The 11,137-nt window shown below is 40.3% G+C and overlaps 1 protein-coding gene across 3 annotated transcripts in view; it reads right to left on the reverse strand.

Moving 5' to 3' along the window:
• Positions 1-11,124, reverse strand: part of ncaph2 (non-SMC condensin II complex, subunit H2) — a 45,297-nt gene extending 34,173 nt beyond the window's left edge. For all 3 annotated transcript variants that reach the window (XR_011347899.1, XR_011347900.1, XM_069908070.1), the window contains exons 1-6: positions 10,839-11,124; positions 7,730-7,884; positions 6,634-6,735; positions 6,131-6,186; positions 4,575-4,656; positions 4,032-4,103 (exon numbers count right to left, since the gene is read on the reverse strand). Coding sequence is in view for 1 of the 3 variants with exons in the window: in XM_069908070.1 (XP_069764171.1) it covers positions 4,032-4,103; positions 4,575-4,656; positions 6,131-6,186; positions 6,634-6,735; positions 7,730-7,837 (420 nt within the window). In the remaining 2 variants the exon portion in view is untranslated. The remainder of the gene's footprint in view (positions 1-4,031; positions 4,104-4,574; positions 4,657-6,130; positions 6,187-6,633; positions 6,736-7,729; positions 7,885-10,838) is intronic.
• Between the last annotated feature and the right edge of the window lie 13 nt (positions 11,125-11,137).

An 11,137-nucleotide genomic window follows, 5' to 3' on the forward strand; every position in this document is an offset into this window, starting at 1 on the left:
TTCAGGGCACCCTTCAAAAACAAGTATATCATTTTGGATACTGTTTTGTGGGGGGCGGTGGTGGGTGGGGAAGAAAGAAACCCTACAAGCAATCAGGTCTCCGGTAGTCTGTGGTCCTGTGGCTAAGAAGGTGGACAGATAAGAGGTTCTATGGAAGAGATAGAGTATCCTAGATGTATGTTACTTCCTTGGTGCCAGGGTCAGAGATATCTCAGATCAAATTAACGGCATTCTCAGGAGGGAGGGTGAGCAGCCAGATATCTTGGTCTACACAAGGACCAATGACGTGGGTAGGAAGGGAGAAGAGGTTCTGCAAGGAGAATTCAGAGAGTTAGGGGCTAGGTTGTGATCTCAGGATTGTTACCCTCGCCATGTGCTAATGAGGTTTTTTAACAGAATAATGCAGCTTAATACGTGACTAAAGACATGGTGTAGGAGAGAGGGTTTCAGGCTTATGATTGGGCTCTTTTCCAGGGAAGGTGGGACTTGTTCCAATGAGAGGGTTTGCATCTGAACTGGAGGGCGACTAATATCCTTGTGAAAAGGTTTGTTAGTGCTGCTATAGTTGGGGGGGTTGGGGGGGGAAGAGGGAAGGGGGGGGGGGTGTTTAAACTAGATTTACAGGGAAATGGGAACCAGAATGCCAGAGCAGGTAGGCGTGGGGTGGGAGGAGAAGATTATGTGAAAATTGCATTTAACATTAGAAGTCAATGGGTTGTACATAGTGGAAATTTTATCAGGTGCATCTATTTCAATGTAAGGAGTATTGTAGGTAAGGCAGACGAGCTTAGAGCACGGATTGGAATGTGGAATTATGACGTTGTGGCCATTAGTGAAACAGTTGCAGGAGGGGAATCTCAGTGTTCTGGACTTCTGTTGCAGATGCGATAGTATGTGGTGGGGGACGAGTGGCGTTCCTCGTCAGGGAAAATATCACAGCTGTGCTCAGGCAGGATAGACCAGAGGGCTAGTCTACTGAGGCTATATGGGTGGAGCTGAGGAACAGAAAAGGTATGACAACAATCATGGGGTTGTATTATCGACCACCCAAGAATTGGAGGAGCAATTCTGTACAGAGATAGCAGACTGCTTCAGGAAACATAAGGTAGTGATAATAGACTTTAACTTTCCATACATTGACTGGGACTCCCATACTATAAAAGGAATGGATGGCTTGGAGTTTGTCAAATGCGTTCAAGAAAGTTTTCAAAATCAATATCGGTACTCATCTAGAGAGAATGCAATACTGGATCTCCAATTAGGAAATGAGACAGGACAGAAGACAGAAGGATGTGTAGGGGAACATTTTGGGTCCACTGATCATAATGCCATTGCTTTCAAGGAGAAGGGCAGGACTGGGCCTCAGGATGAGATTCTAAATTGGGGAAAGGTCAATTTTGAGGAAATTGGAAAGAATCTAGTATGCATGGATTGGGATAAGTTGTTTTCTGACAAGGATGTGTTAGGTAAGAGGAAGACCTTCAAAGATGAATTTTTGAGAGTACAAGTTTTGCATGTTCCTGTCTGGATGAAAGGCAAAGTTATCAGGCAAAGGGATCTTGGTTTTCAGGGAAATTGTGGATCTGGTTTGGAAGAGAGAGGTGTATAGCAGGTATAGGTAACATGGAGCAAATTAGGTAATTGAGGAGCATAAAAAAATGCAAGAAGAAAAAAATCAGGAAGGTTAGAAGACTCAAGGTTGCTTTGGAGACAATGTGAAGGAAAATCCTAAGGGCTTCTACAAGTATATTAAGTGCAAAAGGATAGTAAGGGACAAAATTGGTCCCCTTGAAGATCAGAGTGGTTGGCTATGTATTTAAAAAAAATTTTTTCAATCAGTATTCACGCAGGCAGCTGGCAGAGTTGTGGGAAGTAAGGAAAACAAGCAGTGAGGTCTTGGAACCTATAGAGATTAAAGAGGAGCTGCTTCCTGTCTTAAAGCAAATGAGGATAAATCCCCAGGCCTGACAAAATATTCCCTCTGAACTTGAGGGAGGCTCGTGTAGAAATTGCAGGGGCTTTGCCAGAAATATTTAAAATGTCCTCAGCCACAAGTGTGATGCTGGAGGATAGCTCACGATGTTCTGTTGTTTAAAAAAGGCTCCAAAGGTAACCCTCGAAATTATAGGCCAGTGAACCTAACATCAGTAGTAGGTAAATTATTGGAAGGTGTTCAGAGATCGGATATACAATTATTTGGATAGCCAGGGACTGATTAGGGATAGTCAACATGGCTTTGTAAGTGGTAGGTTGTGTTTAACCAATCTTAAAAGTTTTTCGAGATTACTTAGCCACAGAGGTTATTCAGGAAGGTTCAGACGCACAGTATTCACGGTGAAGAAGTAAACTGGATTCGACAAAGGCTGGATGGGAGAAGCTGGAGAATAGTGGTGGATGATTGCTTCTCAGACTGGAGGCCAGTCACTAGTGCTGGGACCATTGCTGTTCACTTCGTCATCTATATCAACGATCTGGATGATAATGTGGTAAATTGGATCAGAAAGTTAGTAGATGACACTAAGAACACAGGCATTGTGGACAGTGAAGGATTTCAAAGATTGTAGAGGGATTTGGACCAGTTGGAAAAATGGCAGGTGGAATTTAATGCAGACAAGTGTGAGGTATTGCATTTTGGAAGGTAGTACATACACGGTAAATGGTAGGGTACTGAAGAGTGCAATAGAACAGAGCGATCTAGGAATACAGACACAATTCCCTGAAAGTGGCATCACAGGTAGACTGGTTGTAAAGAGAGCTTCTGGCATACCAGCCTTTATATAAAAAAAAAGTACAGTAAAAGTCCAAAAATATGGATACCAGAAATCCAGAGCACCCAGTATCTGGACTTCTCAAACACTCTCAAACTTTTAAAATTTAGCGTGCGCGTGTGGGCGCATATGCAGGCGTCAGAGTCACAGATGTAAAGAAGTCACTGAAATGAACAAATAAGTATTTATTTGTTTATTATGGACTTTGCATTTTATATGAAAACATGTTTTGTTAATAAACTTTCAAAATTTACCTGTCCATCCCTTCTTTATTCTCCTTAAATTTCAATTTTAAAAGTACTACCCAAAAACCCAGACTGACCCAATTCCCAAGCAGCCCAGATTTTAGGACTGTTATTGTATTGAGTATAGGAGTTGGGATGTTATGGTATAAGACATTGGTGAGGCGAAATTTGGAGTATTGCGTGCAGTTTTGGTCACCTAACTACAGAAAAAATATCACTAATACTGAAAGAGTGAAGAGAAGATTTACTAGGACTTCGGGAACTGAGTAACAGGGAAAAGTTAAACAAATTATGTTTTTATTTCCTGTAGAGGGGAAGGATGAGGGTAGATTTGATAGAGGTATATAAAATTATGAGGGGGTATAGGTAAAGGCAAGTTGGCTTTTCCCACTGAGGCAAGGTGAGATGCAATCCAGAGGACATGGGTTAAGGATGAAAGGAGAAATGCTTAAGGGAAACTTCTTCACACAGAGATGGAAACATGGAACAAGATGCAAGCTGAAGTGGGGAATGTGGGTTCAATTGTAAAATTTAAGAAAAATTTGGACAGATACATGGATGGGAGAGGTATGGAAGGCTATGGACTGGAGGTCAATGGTACTTGGCAGAATGATTGTTCGGCACAGACTAAAAGAAGCCAAAGGCCTATTTTCTGTGCTATAATGATCTATGGTTCTATCAATTACGGAAGCAAAATCCACCACTCCATCTATAGCAGATGGATATTATCCTTCCTACTATGGCTTTAGATCTCTTTACCTTGCCTCAACTTGTATATTCTCTCTCCATGTATATACAGAAAGACACACACACAATTTTCATGCATTCTCCTTCTCCTCCACCTAGTCTGGTCTAGCTTCTAGACCACTCTCCCATCAATAAAATGGTGAAGCAAGATTGCTGGGTAGTGATCTGGGGCGTGGCAAAAGACGGTGGTCACATGAGGAATGACCAATTATGTCAAAATATCTAACTGCATTATTTAGAGCTTAAATAATCACAAATAAGGATTACGTACAGGAAAACTGGCATCCTTCCGCATATCAATTTTGTTTGTTGTTGGACACTCAATGTCATCAAGAGATAAAAACTAGAAAAGAAGGATATTTTCAGTTACTGACAAAAGATCACAAATGCCCAACTCTTCAATGCCAAGTATAGTTCTACGTCACATCAGGGAAATAGCTATCATTGTGCTGAGTTACAGACACAGACTGGATGACACAGAACTATAACTCAGTACATTCTTGCAGACCAATTAAATTTACAATCTAATTTTTTAACCAATTCCCAAGAACAATTTTTGTACATTTTGACCTCAGAACACTATTCCCACGATTTCAGGTTCAGTTTACACATTTCCTTTGTAATTACAGAATTCTTAGGTTAGTATTCAGAACTGAAATGATTTCAGTTGCATGAAAAGCCGCTGTACAACAATCATCTCACTTGGATGTTCCCAATTGAAAATGTGTAAATGCAGGATTTTATTTTGTTTTGATTCAGACTTTCACAAACAATAAATTTTAATAAACAATGATCCAGATTCAAAATTTCTTACTTCCCATTCTCTCTTCTGATTATCCAAGGATAGATCATTATCTGTACCATTCTCCCCAATCGATGATGCCTTTTGATTCCGCCTGAAAGAACAAGGGCAAAATATTTCAAGCAGATTCTCTAGTCAAAATATCACCAAAATATCATCCCTATTTACAAAAATTATCAAGCAATTAACAATTTTACAATCTTCCTCTGCCATAAGTACATTAAGGGATTAAGAGTCCCATCACAAAGGCCACTAGCAGGCATATTGGTCCACTACTGGATGCAAGAATTCACAATATGTCCTTCAATCACTTCAATTTATATAATACCAGACTATTGGTATTAATGTTTTTGCAGGAACTAATGTAGTAAAACCCTTGTTATCTGGAATTCAACCAACGTGCAACCTCAAGCAAACGGCAAAACCATCAAGAGGGAAATAAATAAATGTGATGAATAAGAATAAACTAAAATTTAAACATAAGTTTAAATTTGTAAAAGTAAATGGTCTCTGAAGTAACACATGCACCTTTGGTGAAATATTCAGCCAGCAGAGTGCCTTAGTCATGCTTTTCTCGAACCAGCTACTTGAATAAAATGGCATTGCCCAGGATGAGGAGCTAGTTGATGTCTCTTTGCTGTTGGGGTGACTCTTAAAATGGCTCCTTATCCCTGCTTTATTTGTACATTATTAAGTATATACATTAGGCTTTATCTGTAAACTTGAAAGGGGAGGGGGAGGATTTAATTATGAAGTTATTGTTCATCTTTAGGGCGGCTCTGTGTCAGGGGGAAGGAATCAGTAGATGCAGCAAGAGTTACATTTTTTCAAAGAATGCGACTGAAAATAAAGTAAAATGCTTAAGGTTTATATATTCGTGCAAGTGAAGTTTGCTCAAGGACTGCGTAGTATTTTTTCTTTAAACCTTGTAAATGGTTTATTCTCACTATTCATTATTTAGGCATTGTAAGAGAAAGTCTCAAGCCACCAGAAAATTTACTCATCTGGGATCTACCAATCCCCATAGGTTGAATATACCAGGGATTTTACTGTATTTGTTGCACATTTCAGCAGTGGAACACTGCAGAGTGGCTGCATCTCAGTTCCAGCCACCCCTCCTCAATCCCATGTGTTCAGTTTGTATTTTCTTCCTTTGACCTCATGGGTTGCCCCAGGATGCTTTCACGTCCTCTCACATTCTAAAAATGTGCAAAGTGAACTGGCACTTGTAAATTGCTAGTGTAGAAATTGGGTGGATTAGGGATCGGGTTAATGGGCATGTGAAAGGAGATCAGCTCCAGGATAGAATAAATCCACCAAATAGCTTGCGTGCCTGCAATAAAAAAACAAGAACAATGCAATCCTAGACGCTGCAATTGTGTCTATATAATGTTCTTGTATAGAAATACTCATTTCTGCTGGATATCATATTTATCACTGTATAAAGCAATATTAATCTACAATATATCCTCCAGAAGAGAACCCAAATTTACAGAAATCAATACAGCTTTCCTGAATACATTAATCTAATGGCCAGTACTAGTTACAGTAGTTATTAAAAGGACTACTTTTTGTTGGAGATGAGGTCCAATGCTTGGTACACCAAAGAATAAAGATATTCCACCTGTGGAAAAGGAAAAAAAATTCTCATATTCTATGCAGCATTGTCAATCCAAGCAAACAAGCCAACAGCAACTCAAAGAATTCCTCAGCAGCAATCAGATAAATTTCCACCTTCCACCTTTGAGTTCTTCCCTTCATTCAGCACATTTCTCTACTTGGACCAAAAATGAACATGGAATGAACTTCCTCAAACATAGCTCCCCAAATATATCTACCAGTCTCGACCTGCACACTGCTGACCATTTTCTATCAATCTCTATCCTGCACACCCTACCAAGTCTGCCCAAGACTTCCATTTCATGTATATCTTGTGCACATTCATGTAAGTTCCAAAGAAAGAAAGCTGGTTTCATTCTGATGTACATTTTTCCAATTGCAGTCTATCCCCCACCCCTCTTCCCAACCCAATTGGTGCATTTTATAGTGCATGAGGCTGGGATGAACTCACCTTCCTGCTGTAAATACATGCAGAGCCCTGGATCAGCAGTGCAGCCTCTGCAAAATTCATTGTTGTTTTACCATCATCAAAGGAAATGCAGATTTGGTCCAACTGAGAGACAGAGTAAATGGGGATAAAGATATTGACCTGAAAGTTACATAATACAGTTACATAATACGACTGTATCAAAAAGAATCTGGAAATCGAGTTGGGAATTGCTAAAAGAGAAGGGTTGAAACCAAGATATGTAAAAGGATTCTGCTCCACAAAGTATACATTGGAACTGGATGATCCTATTTACACATTTTATGGAAAATAGATCTGGATGATTTTGACAACAGCCAATATGCAGCATAAATTTGCAGTTTGCCCAAGAATGAGACAAGTATAGTTAGGGATTCAGATTTGCTGCAAATTCTCAACCTGAAAAAAAAAGACACTACACAAAATGAAACTTAACCAAGTCTGACTTGCCTCCTTAACACCTAAAAGCCTTTTCATTTTCTACTTTCCACTTCATGATGAAAGTTGTTGAAAGAATGCCAACAATTCAAGAAGCTTTGCACCATCCAGGACAAAGCAGCTAAAGTGATTGGCAACTCATCAAACATCCTATACATTTGTTTCCTCCACCTTTTAGTGCAAAGGCTGCAATTTGTATATACAGTATACAGAAGCTTGCTTGGTATCAACAAGGTGCTTATTCGCTGTCTCATAAAAGTGACTAATATGCAAAAAATTGTTGGCTGAATAAAATTTTAAAGAACAAAGGCACATCTCTATCTCTTTTAAACAGTCTAATGATCGTTCAAATCTATAGACAGATTTATAGATATTAAGATGAAATTGGAAACAGCAGACTAACCATATGCAGTACCTCGAATAAATACTATCCAATGCAGAAATGTCTTGCATCTATTCAAAAAGTAAAGAATTACTGGGTCATTTTGGAATATTGTGTTAGTAATTTTATGATAATCAAATAGGTGGAACACAAAAGGAAGCAAAAGAAAACAGGCTGAAGAAATTTTGGCATTGGAGATGAAGAATGACAGATAAACCTTGTTGCAGAATAAGAAGCCTTCCGCAATATTGAAGAACCCACCTCTTCCAAATACTCTCCCAGTTGAGCTGCCACATCAATCTCCCAGTTTTTTGTCAGCTCTCTGATCGGCTGAAGAAGATGCGCGAATCGAGACTCAACATCTTCCATCTTGCACTCAAGAACAAAATCCCATAGATCTCTAACTCACAGGGCATCTATGGAGAAATAGAGAATTCAGAGAAAAGGGGTAAAGCATCAGAAAGAAGGGGTAATTGGGAACAGAACATAGGAAGTAGGAACAGGAGTAGGCCAAAAATGGCCCATCAAGCCTGCTCTGCCATTCAATACAATCATGGCTGATCTAATTTATGACTATCCCCTAATTCCTCTATCATGTAAAAATTTATCTAACTGAATTTTAAATATGTTTAATGAAGCAGCCTCAACCACTTCCCTGGTTAGAGAATTCCAAACATTCACTACTCTCTGGTAAAAACTATTTTTCCTCATCTCTATCCTAAATCTACTCCCCCCGAATCTTGAGACTGTGTCTTCTCGTTTTAGTTTCCCCGGCCAGCTCAAAAAACCTTCCTACATCTATCCTATCCTTACCCTTCATAATCCTATATGTTTCTATAAGATCTCCTCTCATTCTTCTGGACTTGAGCGAATACAATCCTAGACGATTTAATCTTTCATCATAAGTCAATCCCCTCATTCCAGGGATCAACCTAGTAAACCTCCTCTGGAACGTCTCCAAAGCCAGTATATCCTTCCTCAAATATGGAGACCAGAACTGGACACAGTACTCCAGGTGTGGTCTCACCAGTACCTTATACAGTTGCAATATTACCTCCCTACTCCTGAATTAATTCCTCTAGCGATGAAGGCCAACATTCCATTTGCCTTCTTAATAACCTGCTGCACCTGCAACTTAACTTTTTGCGATTCATGCACATGCACACCCAAGTCCCTCTGCAGAACAGCATGCTGTAGTTTTTCACCATTTAAATAATATTCAGCTCTTTTATTTTACTTGCCAAAGTGGATAACCTCACACTTACTAACATTGTACTCCATCTGCCAGACCTTTGCCCACTCATCCAGATTAACTATATCCCTCTGCAGACTCTCCACATCCTCATTACAATTTGCTCTTCCACTCAATTTGGTGTCTTCCACAAACTTGGCTACACCACATTTTGTCCCCTCCTCCAAGTCATCAATGTAAATGAACAGTTGTGGGCCTAGCACCAACCCCTGCGGCACCCCACTTACCACTCTCTGCCAACCTGAAAAACTCCCACTTATCCCAACTCTCTGCCTCCTGTCAGACAACCAATTTTCGATCCATGCCAATATACTTGCCTGGACTCCACTTTCCTGTAACTTACTGATAAGTCGCTTGTGCAGCACCTTATCAAATGCTTTCTGGAAATCCAAATATACAACATCAACCTGTTCCCCTCTAACCTCAAAGTATCCTAACAAGTTTGTCAAACAAGATCTTCCCTTTCTAAAACCATGCTGCTTCTGCCTGATTGAACCCTTACGTTCCAAAAGTTTCACTATTTCATCTTTAATGACGGCTTCAAGCATTTTTCCAACTACAGACGTCAACCTAATTGGCCGATAATTTCCAGTCTTCTACCTACATCCCTTCTTAAAAAGTGGCATGACATTTGCTGTCTTCCAGTCTGCCGGGACCTGCCCAGAATCCAAGGAATTTTGGTCTATGACCACCAATGCATCAACTATAACTTCTGCCATTTCCTTCAGAACCCTTGGATGCATATCATCAGGACCAGGTGATTTGTCTGGCTTTAGTCCCATTAGTTTCTCCATCACTACTTCCTTTGTGGAGAGGGTGAGCAAATTTAAGTTCTTGGAAGTCACTATCTTGGAAGATCTTTACTGGACCTAACACACCAATAGCATCGTGAAGAAAGCATGTCAATGCCTCAATTTCCTCAGAAGTTTGGTATGACTTAGGAAACCCTGATAAATTTCTGTATATGGTGGAACGTATGCTGACTGGCTGCAACACGGTCTGGTATGAGGACACTAATACCCCTTAGTGTAAAGCCCTGCAAAAGGTAGTAGACATAGCTCAGGACATCACAGTCAAAATCCTCCTCACCATTAAGAACATCTACAGGGAACGCTGCCATTGGAGAGCAGCAGCAATCATTAAACATCCACATCACACACTCTCTGTTCTCGCTGCTACCATCAGGAAATATTCATCAGGAAAGTGCCATCTAATTCGCACCACCAGGTTTAAGACAGCTGCTTCCCCTCCACCATTAGACTCCTCAACAACAAACCAATGACCAATTTAAGATCTTCTACTTTTTCACTTTATTGACTTTTTAATCTCTGCACTGCACAGTCTGTTTGTTTATATTTCCTTTTTTCCTCTCTCACTGCAGGAAAAAGAATCTTGGGATTGTACGTGACGTCATGTATGTTCAGGTACCTTGCTGTTCACTACCTTGCGATCATGTCTCTGCATCCATCCATGTATGTACTCGATATAAATCTGAATGTGGCTTAAATATGAATCATAGCTTTTTTTGATATGTTGTTAAAAAAATAATAGTTCCAATGAAAAATATTTATTGATCTGAAATTAACATTTCCACCATGTACGTGAAAAGGCCTTGACATTCTAGGCAATCTCCAATATAAAGAAATCCCAACGAATACCCAATTTATACTTCAGTAGGCTCCTATACATGTCCAATAACTGTGGTAAACAGCGTCAAAAAGTAAATATAAGTGTATTGAAAAAAAAATTAAAACAAAAAAAGTACAAAATAAAAACCATAGCTTCACTCACCTCCGTAGGTTAAAAACAATGTGGATGGAGAACTTGCACTCAGGACGAAAGATAAGACATCAAGTAAAAACAAACTAAAATAACTTACAGAGGACATAGGGATAGACAGCAAATCACAGGCAGAAAAAAAGACATGAATAAAGTTAAAAGATCAACAGAAAAGTCGGGCAAAACACGGGGAAGGGGAGAAGCAGACCAGAGTCAGACGCACAAACCAAGAGAGAGGGAAAGGATCAGCAGCTCCAATTCAGGGAAATGAGTGCAACAGAAAAGCTCAGCCATTCGCTGAAGGATAAAAGAAATACAACGCTCGAGATTCATACTCACTACAGAGAACTTTTTTTTTCTCTCTCTCTCTTCTCCCCGTTTTGCAGCAGCGGTTCCGTTAAATTTGCTGCTTCCAGCTCGCCGCCATTTTTCGTTTCTCCCGCGCGATGTCCCCTCCGGACCGCGCATGCGCGCGATCTTGATTCACCCACTGGCCGCCGGCTTTCATTGAAAGGAGGAGGGCATTGTTCGCCACGGGATCGGTGTTGTGCATTGGCGGCGGCGGTGGGGGGAAGGAGAGGAGGTTCGGGGGGCTGGTGCACATCAGCGAGCCGAGTGTCCGGACGGCTCGTGGGAGT

This window comes from Narcine bancroftii, chromosome 13 (assembly GCF_036971445.1).
Source record: "Narcine bancroftii isolate sNarBan1 chromosome 13, sNarBan1.hap1, whole genome shotgun sequence".
Taxonomy (NCBI): Eukaryota; Metazoa; Chordata; class Chondrichthyes; order Torpediniformes; family Narcinidae; genus Narcine; species Narcine bancroftii.